The sequence below is a fragment of the Acyrthosiphon pisum genome, chromosome A3, assembly GCF_005508785.2.
Source record: "Acyrthosiphon pisum isolate AL4f chromosome A3, pea_aphid_22Mar2018_4r6ur, whole genome shotgun sequence".
Classification (NCBI taxonomy): Eukaryota; Metazoa; Arthropoda; class Insecta; order Hemiptera; family Aphididae; genus Acyrthosiphon; species Acyrthosiphon pisum.
The window spans coordinates 36,363,705-36,377,792 of NC_042496.1; the positions used below are offsets into that span (position 1 = coordinate 36,363,705).

Genomic DNA, 14,088 nt, shown 5'->3' on the forward strand with positions numbered 1-14,088 from the left:
TTGTATTTGACTATTTGGAGAGTATAAGAGTATAAGACAATATATAAATACATGCTCATGGGGGGATCTATCCCCCATACCCCCTCCCCCGTAATTACGCCCCTTCCACTAGATACACCCCCCCCCCCCCGTAAATCCGTCACTTATCGTAGGTACACTTTTTTCATTATGATATGCATAACATTGCCCCACACTAGAAATCTAATCTGAAGCCATTTATTTGTACGTACCTAGTATAGGTAGGTAATAAAAATAATATACAATTTTAATTGATTTAGTTAATCATACTAAAACACCCAATACGCAATGAATTTAGAATATTTAAGTTAACATTAATGGTAATCATACCGACTGAAGAAATAAGAAAATAGATAGCACTGTCTTAATTTATGTGGCGTATACGTATAGGCATACAATGGCGGAGACTTTAGAGTTTGAGGGCTGTCTCCGCTAAAAAATTCTATAGCCCCTCAAACTTATTTTATATTTAGAATATTTTTTTTATACTTAACTATTGGATATTGATATATTATTATAATTAGATTTAGGATAAAACATTTGTCTTTAATAAAAAAAATATAAACATTAAACATTATGCACCACTGGTGAAAACTGAATGACGTCATTATAAAAAGAAGATTAATACTATGTTAATAATTAGGTACCTATTACTTAATGTTTGAAATTCGTCTTCGAACCATTGGCCCATAAGTTGATGATGAAATTATTGGAATCATTAATCCTCTTCGACGATGACCATAATGTAATTTGCCATAGATTATAGATATAATATTATGATACGTTCTTATGAATCTCTAAGATTACATAAGAACTTAAACCTAATGCTAATTTCGTCGTAATTTGTCGTATAATCAGTCTTTTAATGCATTCGAATTTCGAATAAAAGTATTCAAATACTTTTTTTATATGCGAATACTATTTTAAATTCTTTTTAAAAAAAATATTTGAACACGTTGGTATTCTGAAAAAAAAAATTTTGTATTTTTTCATTCATTAAAAATACTTTTTTTATAACTCGAAAAATAGTTTACATTTGTGACAGCTGACGTTGAAATATTATATTTCAGCATATAGATATAGGATTTTAGCTTTATTATATACCAAATATAATATATAAGATGTAAGTGAATGTGGATTTATATTCATTCAATTTTTCAAAATTGTTTTAGTCTTTGTTAGAACTTTTGCAACTTTGTCTGAATAACTCTAGCTCTAACATTAAAAAATATATACATATTAAATATATAAACAAATACAAATATAAATATAAATATAATATACAGTATTTATAATCAATGATTATACATTTATACATATAAGTACATTATACACGTATAATAAATGTTAATAGTTAAAAGTTATTAAAATATCTATTATTTTAGATTCTGAGTGGAACGATGAATGTATTGATTTTACAATGATGTGTGTTTTTTTATTTTTTTTTTGTGTCTGTCATCACCTTTTAGGACAGTAAAAAAGCTTGGATTTTCTTCAACAGTACCTTTTCTGAAAGTGAATCTAGTTGGTACTTTGGGGGCATTTTTACGCAAAATCTGTTATCGAGAAAACTGATTTTGGTTTTTGGTGTAACTTTAAAACGAATGACTGTAGAATGTAGATACATGACATTTTCACTGGTTGTTTATATTTCCATTTTCTATACATGATAAAATTATCAAAATATTTTGATTTGTTTTGAGCTGTTTACGGACAATCTCAGTTTCCAATTTAATTAGTTTTTTTTTCTATGAATGTCCATAAAACTTTATTTGTTGAGTAAAAATACTTGAAAATTTAATACAAGGCTCCTACTATATTGTTACAATGACATTTGAAAAATATTAAAAATCCTTAGTCACAGTTTTTTTTTTATTAGCATTTAATGTTCAAAAATTGACAAAATATGTAAAAATCACGAAAATTAGCAAATTATTTTGAGTGAATAAGTCGTAAAAATGTACTGTTAAGATATATACTGTTAGGAGACCATTAGCTTACTATTCATTTGTTAAATGTTTAGTGATCTTTCAAGCAACATGGAATTAGTATTATAAAAAGATGTTTGTTTGGATTACTTGGTTGTTGAAATAATTACATTTTATTTTGAATGTGATTTAATAAAACAAACTCGATTATATTAATTCTTAGAACTATATCTTTTTAAAAACCAAACAAAAATTACCTAATTGTACACATTCATTTTAAAACAGGATAGCGATCATTTAAAAAAAGTAGATTAAAGTGTAGGATCAAAATAATTTAAATTGTATCAAAAATAATAACTATTAAATAAAATAATAATTTTCTATTGAAAATTTAACAATGTACTATAGATGATAATTTTCACAAGTATGGTATTAACACCAGGTATTTTTTTATAATTATTACATTGACAGTATTACATAATTACTCCTTCTTAGCATGATATGTTGGTGTAAATTTTATTCTTGGTCCTCGGTCATTAATTGCATACCTTAATAATGGTGGCGTACGAATATAAATGCCTCGACTTTCAGGTGTCCAAGCTTGTACATAGCATACATCATTTCCATATGGAGTCACGGCAACCCATCCTAAAATAAATTAATATTTATATTTTTGTTGCTGAAGTGTACTATCAAAATTATAGGTACATTGTTAAAAATGTAAATAAGGAAATATATACTGTGGCGCTAAACATGCATCTTAAATTAAGTTATACCCCAGTAACTCTTGTGAGACACTAAGACATATCTGAATATATTATAAGTATCTATATTTTATATACTGAAATTTATAAAAAATATAATTATTTTTCAAAAGATTTACTTTTATCAAAACATATTTTTTAGCTATTTAGGATGGAACCAAAAATATTTATATTTCAATGATTTAAAAGCAATTTAGCGCCATTCTCTACAAATACCCTAAATTCATAATTCCATATTTCTACATATAATTTAAAATTCTGCAATAAAATATAATCAATAGTTGGTGTTATAAACAATATATTTTAATTAAAATTATTAATACACTACGAGTCTCCTCTTACAAATAAAGTGATCATATTGTGTTTAATTCTAATTTGTAATTAAGAAAATTTCAAATTTGTTTATGTTAATTTCATTTAAATTCAAAATTCAAAATATAATTCATAATATTAGGGTTGTGGTTACAGTGGCATGCTCAGCTTTTTAAGTGGGGGGGTATGAATTGTCTACTATTCTCAGTCCACGTAATAGAGTGATAAATATATTTCCTCTTATAAGAGATTATAATAAGATTATAATATTTTATACAACAAAAAAGACACCCATTTTACAATATAGGTACTAATCAAATAATATCCAAACTCCTACACCTAGTAGTAAATAGTTCTATTTGTACATTTAATTATTCATCTCAATCAAACAGTAGTACTAACATTGTAGTACTAATTATTAATTTTAAAGAATATTTATAATAGCCATGATCCCATTTAAATAATAAATTTCCATATTTGGACCACTAGTAAAATTTACTACAATGAAATGAATAAATAAAAAAATTGTATTTATTCAATTAAATAATTTATTAGACAATGGCATCAAATTGTAAAATGTTGATTTAAGGAAAAGAGCAGCTTAGTCAAGGACAAAAATCGCAAATAATGAAAACAAAATATGTACGTATTTAAATTTTCAATTTATGATCCCCTACCCATCAATGTCAAAAATAAAAACGATCTCATCAGCATGTCACCCATTGTCACCTGACACCATTTAAAAATTATTCATTTCACCGTGAACTTTAAACTACATCCAGGAACAACAACCATAGAATGAAAATGACATGAAATAAATAAAAAAATATCTTATATTATAAAACGTCAATACACATGTTACAATGTATAGAGTAATAATTACTATGTTTAGTTACTGAAGATTAATAATTAATATACATTTAAAAAAAGATTATGTTATGGACAAACGATACTGATATGCTTATTGGATGTTTACAGGCTACAATTAATAACTATTAATATTATGAATACCATAGGCGGAACCAGACAGTCTTATTAGACTGGGCTACTTTTCCTAGTGGATTCAGACATGATGACTATAAATGGTAGGGAGGAGGGGAGGAAAATTCATTGATACCATTTTTTTTTTTTTAACTAATTTGTATATGATTTTTATATAAATGTAATATGGTACTATAATATATAATGGTGATTTCATGTTCATAATAATTTATGCTTATTAATGGAATACAGTGAAGCGTAGGTATAACATATTTTATTATTAATAAATAATAATTTATAAAATTCTGAAAACAATAGTGGAACTGGCATAATACTACAGAGTTTAAAGTCTTATGTTTTGTTTAAATATTTAAGCCACAACAGGCGTTGGCACAGCATAGTATACATTAGGGAGGGGGCGAGCACGGCATTGTGTATTATAACCATTTAATATAATACATATAGGTGTATAGTAGTACCAGTAGGTACCTACTGACTACTGTATATATTATTACAGGGCGCAATTAGCCTGAGCCAAGGCCCAGTTGGCCGAAGCCATAGTTCTGCCTATGATGAGTACAATAAAACTAGTTATTTTATTACTCACCTGCAGATGACAAAACAATATCGGCACAACTAGTTTTTTCATTTATACCAGTCAACTGAATTGGATTCTTGTAGCTACTTAGCCCTGGCCACTTGGACAGCCTTTCAATACTACCACATGGAACTGCTAATAAATGTGTACCTAAAAGTTTCTCATACACCTCATCAGCGTCCTCTGAATTACAAACAGTAATTGGAAGTGTATGAGCACTGAAGACGGTAAAACGAACAAATTTAGCTCCTGTTTTCAAACAGTCAATTCTACCAAGACCACCAACAAACAGTGTTTGCAGAGGTCTTAAGCTGAATGTTCTTGGTTTCATAACCGTAGTTGGCAGAGTCATCATTAGTTCTTCTGTAGTCAATAAATTAATAGATTGATCTGGATGAACAACACCTGGTGTATCGTACATAAATTTACTGTTTTTGAATTGTGGTTCATTTTCGTCAAAACCCAAAGTGCTACTGGTTACGCGGTTTGTATTAACTTTAACTGCGTTTGTAGTAAATGGATCCGTTTCATTTTGTCTTACAATATCATCAATACTTGATTGTTTATGAAAAGTAAGACCAATTTGACCTGAAATATAATTTTTATTAAATTTTACAATACACAATAATCAAAAAAGCTATTTATTAATTACTAACCAATAATTGAAGGTAAATCATTTATTTTCAATTTTAATGATCGTCTTTGGTCTGCATCTAATTGTTGTTCTAAAATCCTTTCTTTTCTTTCATATTGAAGACGCTGAGTCCTCATGTACAATCTCCAATTAGATGGTCGCATTATTGGAAACTTTAAAATAAATAGTATTAGTACAAAAACAAATTAAGTCAATTAGCTAATCATACCTTAAGTAAATTCAGTGTGGTGCCAGGCCAGGGTGACGTAGTTGCTCTTTGTACCAAATCTACAGCTTTTACTTTACAATAATCTGATTGCAACAAGGTATTAAACATTGTTGATTTTCCCACATTAGTACACCCGATCAAATAAACATCGCCTTTAGTTTGCCAAAGTGAATGTAATTTATTGATTAATTCTTCAATGCCAAATCCTGTTTTTGCACTAACAACAGTTACGTGTTTAATATTAATATCTTTCGGAATGCTTTGAGCCAATGATTTCTTTGCATGTTCAACCCATCCAGGGAAATCACCAGGTAACAAATCTAATTTATTACCTACAACTACTACTGGCTTATTAATACCAATACACTCCATTAAATTTGGCCAAATACTGCAAGGAAAATCTGTCAAATCCACCATAAGAATAATTAATGCTCGTTTCTTTTTGATAGGATACAATAGCTTTGGGTATTCAACAGGGTCGACTTGTACAGCTAGAGCTGTGTTATATTTCTGTATGAAATGGCATCGTTGACATATCATGGTTCGGAGATCTTCAGGTCCACAGTGACAAAACAACTCGCTGGGCAAATAGCCTGGTATTGATGAGTTCTGACAATGTAACAACGCTCCACAGCCACCACACGGTACGTTGCTAATTAGTATGGATGGATCAGGTGTACCGTACTCCGAAGTCCATGAAGGAATACTGTTTTCCTCCTCTAGATTTCTCTCTTCATAACACTCATAATCGCTCATCCAGTTCTTTGTCATCAACTCGTTCAGCTCATCTAAAAGTTGAAACACACGATTTACAATAACCCAATGTCAAAGTAAAATAATCGATAAAAAATAATGGCGTCATAATGAAGGTGACACTTACAATCGTAACTTATTTCATTATCTCCGTTGTCTTCAGTCTGGTTGCTGACATGCTCGTCGCTGACTATTTTACTGACAATACTGTACGGAAAATTGTGCGGTCCGTCCGTAGACACTTCTGCCGCTCTGCGTTCCGCGGTTTCGTCTGCTCCAGTATACCCATCCAAGTATTGCAATGACACGGGCTCGACGTCACACTTCATCTCTTCAAGCCTTTGTTTTTTGAGCTTCTCCCGAACGCTGCACCAGTGTTTTACAGGCTTTTTACCCTGCAACACTGAATTATACACGATTCTATCCAACACGTCGTTCTTAAAAGCCGGCGACTGGCCGTAGGCGCGACACCGCCGCTTCAGGTGCGACCGCAACAACCGGCTGGCGAACATCACTCCACGGTAACGTCTAAATTCGCACAGTCATAGGTATTTGTACAACAGTAATATTTTCACGTAAAATACTGGTGTAACTCGAAACAACACTTCTCTAGAGAAGCACCCACGCCGGGTGTAAGTGCATCGTGCTTTTTTGTATAACTATATTATATTATTTTATTTATATTTAAATAATCATTTATCACTTTGGTCCGGCGAGGTTTAAAAATTGTTTGGTTGTTATCACGGTTAGTACACGTTTGTGGCTGTTATCAATTTATCGCGGACCACCGGTTTTTTTAATTATGAGCTCTTACGAGTTGCGATTCGTTATGCATTAATAATTAATGCTTTATAAAAACTATATAGTAACTACTACCACTTTCTCGTACCTAATTAATAATTTCACACTTTATAGGGTCTACTAAGATTATGGGTTGAGGGTACCTAACCACAAAATTGTTTCATAATGATTGGACATTTTCAAATGTCATTTGTAAGACGCCTGTGGCTTGGTGACTTCAAATTTATTTAAAATAAAAGTCAAAACCTTTTCATTTAACGAAAATATGATCAATAGGTACACGAACTATTAAATCTAAAGGTTATATTTGAAGATGGAACACAGCCAACTATAAGAGAGCTGTTCTTATTTTACAATATAATTGAATAATTCAGATATTTGGTACAGACATACTTCCAATTATATGCATAATACTATTAATACAGATTACAGAACTATAATAATTTTTCTTAAAAAGCTTAAACAACATTTTGTAATTAATTATGTTCTTATATTATTTTTTGAAAAGCTCATTTCAGTACGTCCTAAAATAATGGTACAAATATACATTAATATATTATATTATTTCCATGGATTATTACCAAGAAAATAGACACAATCGTTATTTGAATAAAATATTTAAATATATATTTCATAAAAATAAAAGCAGTATGAATCAATCAAAACATAAAAATATATAAGATAACATGTGAATAAATATTTATAAACATTGTCCATACAAACATTTAAATTAAATATACAAAGTCTAAACATATAAATATATAAGTACTATAAAATAAAATAAAAATGTCAAGTTTCAACAAATGTATAAATAATGGCCCATCGTTAAAATATCACATTAATTAGCTTAAATGCATCAGTTTAGAAAAAAAAATAGGATTTATAGATTGCACAGTGCTCATTAGAAAAGTAAGCAACTTAATGTAAGTTAATAAATATGTATGTTAGCTTGTATAAAAAAGTATTTTGAAAACAATTATATTGACTATAAAAGAAACAAAGAACCAAGAATCTTAGGAAAAAGTTGATACTGCTTGAAAATTAAAACAACCTCATGTGCTGGTTTTCACAATTTGTGTATTGGTAGAATTTTTTACAATTGGCTTTTTAGACTTAGACAGTTTTATTATTGGACTCTTGTGCCACATTTCTCCATTAATATTTTTGTCTTCACATACACACAAAAATAATGTATCGATTACTACCTGTAAAATGTAAAACAATAAAATCATCTTAAATGTATATAAATTTACTATGAAATTACGTTAATTAATGTAGGTAGTTACATTTTACAACATATTATACTAATTGTAAAAAGACAAAATTCAATAAATGTACTTCATTATTTAGTGCGCTGAAAAACTAAATTAACAGAATGTTAAATGACGTTACCTCGTGTAATGAAATGACACTGTGAGCAACGAAAAATGCAAATAAACATATAATGATGATTGGTATTGCATGAAAATGCAATTCCAAGTTTGATCGTAAAGTGAACAATGCTAGAGAACCAATAATCAGAGTGACCAAACACTTAGCCAGGAATAATATGAAGTCGCCTATACTGTTTATGGAACCCAATCTCAAAGCGTTACCAACAATAACATGCCAAGCCTGAAAAGAACAAAAATCTTTTAACGTTTTTCATTATGTTTATATAATATACATTATAATAATATAGGTACCCTCGAAGCAGCTAAACAAAATCCAATGCCTTCCATTGATACTATAGTATATGCATTATGATTGATGTACTTGAAAAAATTGTCGAACGAATATGTACAACAAGTGCATGTTTTTTTTAGACAACGGTTATTTGTTGACGTTGAATTGCTCCTGAAAAAGTAAATTTATTTCATTATATAAAATTCCAATACAAAAACAATGAAAATGTTTGAATTACTTAGAATGACATGTCGTCAATATAAGCCTGGGAATCTTAAACAGAATAATTAACAGAGATCCAAGTGCTATAGAACCCAAATGGTAGAATGCCAGGTTATACATTGAAGAAAGAACAACAGATTTTTTATTTTTGCCGCTGAAAAATAGAACAATTCAAGTAAAATTAACAAGTTACAAAATTTCATAGACGAATTACGCACTTGGTGAAATACCATTTTGCTACTGCTCCAGAAATAATCATATGTTGACATGCTAATATAAATTCTGACGACCATATTAGGCCAATTATATATACCCACCACATATAACGTACCCAAGTAGCATCTTTAAACTCAACAGCTGAAAAACAATATTTGATAATAACTAATAAGTAACCAATAACATGAATATAAAATAAAACACACCATTTATGAATGGCAAAATATGTTTCTTTGACTCTTCAAGACTCGATGAATCATTAGTTGTCATGTTTTTCTCTACAAAATCAGTTACTAATTGTAGTGATCTTGTACCAGGATAATCTGTAACAATTTATTTACTTGTCATAAACCATTCATCATTAAACTGAAAACTTTAACTAAACTTAACTTACTTGCTGTAGCTAGATGAAGGATTACAGCAGTCCAAAATGCATACAAACAAATCAGCACAGAAAATGTACAAATAGGTTGCCAATATAAGGCTGGGAGTTTAGATAGACAATCGGCCGACTCGTGAAACAAAGTGGACAAAAAATTCAATCGCTTACGCATAGCCAATACCAACATAAGTATAATAACCTGTAATTTAAAAAATGATTTAGAAACAATCAAGTCTTAAACACCAATTTAATTTACCGAAAATAATGTAAATAGGATGGAAAGTATTAGGAATGTGTGTTCATTGCAAGCATCAGCACTTAATGTTTGTGCCTCAATAGTGTTGTCCAGACGTTTTTTCAAAGTAAAATATTCCCACCAAAGTAAAAACATATTTACTAAAAAATGCATGTTATAAAACACAATTGTTAATGTTTTCATAGTATACACCATAAAATAATCAGATAATTAAATATTTATTACCTAGTACCATCAAGCTGACACCAATCAATAATATATAAGCTATAACTTTTGTAAGTAAATGAATTAATAAAATGATGATAAATGTCAATACTGTAAACAAAACAAATCAAAAATCATTAAATACATTCAAATAATTTAACTGAATATTTGGCATAATATTAGTGTTATTTTTTTTTAAACCTAGGTCATTCCCTAGGACAGCGTTTCTCAGCCTGTAGTATGCAGAAAACTCATAGGTAGTACCAAAGAATAATATCTTCTTTTATAAAAAAAATTGGAATGGAACATTTTTCAGATTAATTATTTGGTTTATCTGATGTAAATTAATTGTGTTAATAAAAAATGTTATGTTAATATTTAATTTTCTTTTTGTGCATTAAATGCTTATAATATTATCATAATTTTGAAGTTCCTAATAAAATAAAATTCCATACATGCAAAATAAAGTATATATTTTTGATAAGAAAAAAAATAATGTTAACTTTTCAAGTGATAAATGAAAATTTTTAAACTTTGTAGACGGTACGCAAAATAAAGGTTGAGAACCGCTGACCTAGGTTGTTTAAAATGTCGCTGTCAACATTGAGCACGAACGTTTAGCTCTAGAGTTATAGCGACCTGAAATTTATCAACTATGGTATAATTTATATCATATTTATAGCCTTATAGGTATTTAAGGAGAATAAAGGGTTTCTACCCCTCCCTTTGGGAGAGATTTTCCTATCCCTCAACCATCTAATGAGTATGCAGCTGGTGCTGGCAGGTGTAGCTGACTACTTGTCATTCTTTAACTGACAAGGTAACACTAGTTACACCCTTGTTGTACTTAAAACTGCAATAATTGTTTCGCATATGCTTACCAAAAGCTAATATTGTGTAGTACAACATTTGTGGCCAAGTCTTGTACAAATCGTTCAATATTTCTTCTGTGAAATCCCAATCATTCATCATACCATAAATGTTATAAATCAAAGGCAAAGTTTGATTGTTCAATTCTTCAGGAACACACCTATTCATCACATGATGACTTTTGTATACTGGAAATGGAGGACAAGGCCCCAAAGATGTAGTGAAAATAGTAGATTTGTAAAGCTCTTCATCGGTAGTGAAATTGTTCAAATCAAAATTATAGCTATGGAAAATTAATGTTAAAAACCCTATTATTAGTATACAAAAATAATAGAAGTACAATTTTAATTAAAAAATACACAATTAATTTTAAGAGGATTACCTGCAAAGTAACGATTCTGTTCGATTATAAAAATTTTGAACATCTTTTAAAGTTAATATATTACTGTCTGGACATTGTTTAACACATATTTGCATACTATGTTCAATGTTTGCTGGGTCTAAATAGAATAGGAACCTAAGAGCCAACAGTAAATTGTATTTGTTGAGTATGTTTATATATGTCAATTGAAGGTAACGATTTTGAAATTTACTTTTTATCTGTAGTATCCAAGTTGGAAAGTTTGCCCATTTTGGAATTACCAGAAGAACCGCAAGTGTTTCCAAAACTGTCATGGCCATTGATCAGACGCAGAGGATCGCCGTAAATAAAAGCAAACACAGCTATAAATATCTAAAAGATTATAATATGAAATTAAGAACCAACTCATACAATTAATATTTAAAGGTGTAAAGCAAAGTTGAACGCCTTGGTATCAACAAATTAAAAAGTTAAGTTACCTAACTTAAAAATTAAATTTTAACTAAATCGTTTTTAATAAGGTGAGGTGAAATCAACTAAATACATTTTCATTTAAACCTATTTTTTTATATTCAATTTTATTTTATTACTATCGATTTAGTTTTTACGTTAAAAAATATCTTGGGTTTTGTTGGGTGTGAATTGTATTATTTTTTAGTGATGAAAAACTTCAATGAATTAGGTACTACATTGAAATACTGTTTAAACAATATATACTTTTAAGTTGGTTAAATAATGAAGTAGGCAACTAGCTTAAAGTTAAAATTAAAATTAAAATTAATAACTAATTAACTTTTTTTAAACTTAATAAAAAGTTTAAAAATATGTTAATAAATAAAATTAAAATTAACTTAAAAATATGTCAACGCACTATTTTTTTTCTCTCTCTCTAGCCTCACATCACGCACAGTATACCAAATTGTTTAGCAGAACTAACCCTGTGTTATTACTTTTAATATTAGAGTGAAATTATAATTATCAAACTTTAAGTTCAAAACATTACCAGTGCCTCTATATTGGCTATTTTTATGATAGTTTAATTTTTATGTATGTTATGAGCGGGTAAATTATTACAAATTAAAATATCATGAAAAAACTAAAATAGGGATACAAGTAATATTGTTAGCTTAAAGTTTGATAATAAGAGAATTCACTCTGAAATTTAAAGTAACAACACAAGGTTGGTTCTAGTAAATATAAATTGTCCATGTTGTGTGTGGGTATGAGGGAGAAAACAAATGGTGCACCGACATCCATTTAACTAAATTAGCCAAAAATTAAACTAACTTTGAACTTTGAACTTTGTGTTACTAATGCATATTAACTAAAAATATAACTTGCTGGGTTAGAAAAAAAAAATCATCTAGCCAATTTTTGTCCACCTACCATCAGACACCAGAGAATCAAAAATGCGCACAGCCATACAATGTCCGTACATCCCCGGACACGGATTTGACCCGGAACTTCGGGCGCGTCACGGTCGAAACCGAAGCAAGCCATTTTCGATTTGGTGTAATCGGAAAACTGGTGCGACGGTCAAGCCGTGGGCGACGACAGTGTTAAGATGAGAAGTCAATTGAGTGTTGCACTTTGCCTAGAAATTTGAGGTGAGAATAACGGGACGATGAAAATGTCAGCAAAGCGGCAACAGGTGGCCGGCCACGGCACTGTCTTCCGCCGACATCTCTGTTGATATTAATTTGAGTTTTCACGGAGACATGGGCAGAGCAGACACCATACCTATGAGCGGCACGTGACAAGTGACGGTGAGTACAAACTGACGTCGACGATGGAAGTTGTTGGGTTACGTTGACTGACGACCACAATATAAATTATTATTTAATAATTTAATATTATTAACGATGTACCTGTGTCCTATGACCTATACTCCTATCTATGTAAACAACGATAATATAACAAGTATATTATATCAATAATATAAACAATATATTTTGTTATTATTACTTATTACGAAATTATACACAAACATTACGTTGATAACATGTTATCAGTGCGGACTGAGGACCGTCGGCATCTTCAGCTCGGATCATTATTGATTATGTAGATAATGAATTATACTTATTAATTGCTGCGCTTCAAATGTTGAGACTATAAAATATTTTGTCATTGAAACATTTACCCTTGATGAAGTTAAGAAAAAAAATATTAAAATTATAATGTTATAAAATGCTGTTTAAATTGTATCTATTGTATAATACCTATTATTATAGAAATGTTATTCAATGTTTTCAATAATAATTACAAATAATATTATGTAGTAGGTATGTAGTTTAAAAATATTATAATTTTTGTACTTAAAAATAGTTGTCCCCCAGTGGCACAGTCTCCTGAATCTGGTTTCGAACAGGATATTTGATCAATTTGAATATAAGATGTATACTTTACATTGATTGCCCCGTATTTTAATGAGACAAGCTCAGACTGTTTGCATACTTTTTGTACATATAACATATTATGTGATTTGTTTCACGTTTTAGATTCTGAGCGGAGCGATGAGTATATTGATTTTACAATGTGTGATTTTTTTGTGTCTGTGTGGTGTGTACACATTACACGATAAAGAGTGAAAATAAAGCTTCGATTGAACTTTGGGCGTTGCCTGTGAAAAATTAAATTCCCGTATAATTAAACCCGTCTTAAAATCTGTTGAACGTAAACGGCGCCGATTTAGTATAACACACAGGTCTAAAATATAAATTATATCCAATCATAATTACTTAATGTTTTATTTTCTGTAACCAATGGCAACAATATATAAATAAAATAATGATAGATTTTCGTGCGTCAACTATATATGCAATATTTATATATTAAAAATTAAATAGTAAGTAATAAAAAATAGCTCATGACACGACGGATCTAGTTAGAACCTA

The 14,088-nt window shown here is 29.6% G+C and overlaps 2 protein-coding genes across 2 annotated transcripts; both read right to left on the reverse strand.

Annotated features, from left to right (window-relative positions):
• Positions 1-2,306: 2,306 nt before the first annotated feature.
• On the reverse strand, positions 2,307-6,940 carry LOC100161909 (nitric oxide-associated protein 1). The gene is made up of 5 exons (XM_001952785.5): positions 6,345-6,940; positions 5,465-6,252; positions 5,258-5,408; positions 4,611-5,189; positions 2,307-2,594 (listed from the first exon to the last, which is right to left on the reverse strand). Exons 1-5 carry the CDS (start codon positions 6,727-6,729, stop codon positions 2,428-2,430), a joined length of 2,070 nt encoding a protein of 689 aa, XP_001952820.1. The 5' UTR covers positions 6,730-6,940; the 3' UTR covers positions 2,307-2,427.
• A 1,112-nt stretch (positions 6,941-8,052) lies between these two features.
• On the reverse strand, positions 8,053-13,099 carry LOC100159864 (CTL-like protein 1). Its single transcript, XM_001952788.5, has 13 exons — positions 12,581-13,099; positions 11,427-11,566; positions 11,216-11,350; positions 10,845-11,116; positions 9,985-10,074; positions 9,760-9,899; positions 9,516-9,702; positions 9,328-9,444; positions 9,124-9,262; positions 8,922-9,059; positions 8,704-8,854; positions 8,411-8,632; positions 8,053-8,223 (listed from the first exon to the last, which is right to left on the reverse strand). The coding sequence occupies exons 1-13, from the start codon at positions 12,692-12,694 to the stop codon at positions 8,071-8,073; spliced, it is 1,998 nt and encodes a 665-aa protein (XP_001952823.2). The 5' UTR covers positions 12,695-13,099; the 3' UTR covers positions 8,053-8,070.
• Between the last annotated feature and the right edge of the window lie 989 nt (positions 13,100-14,088).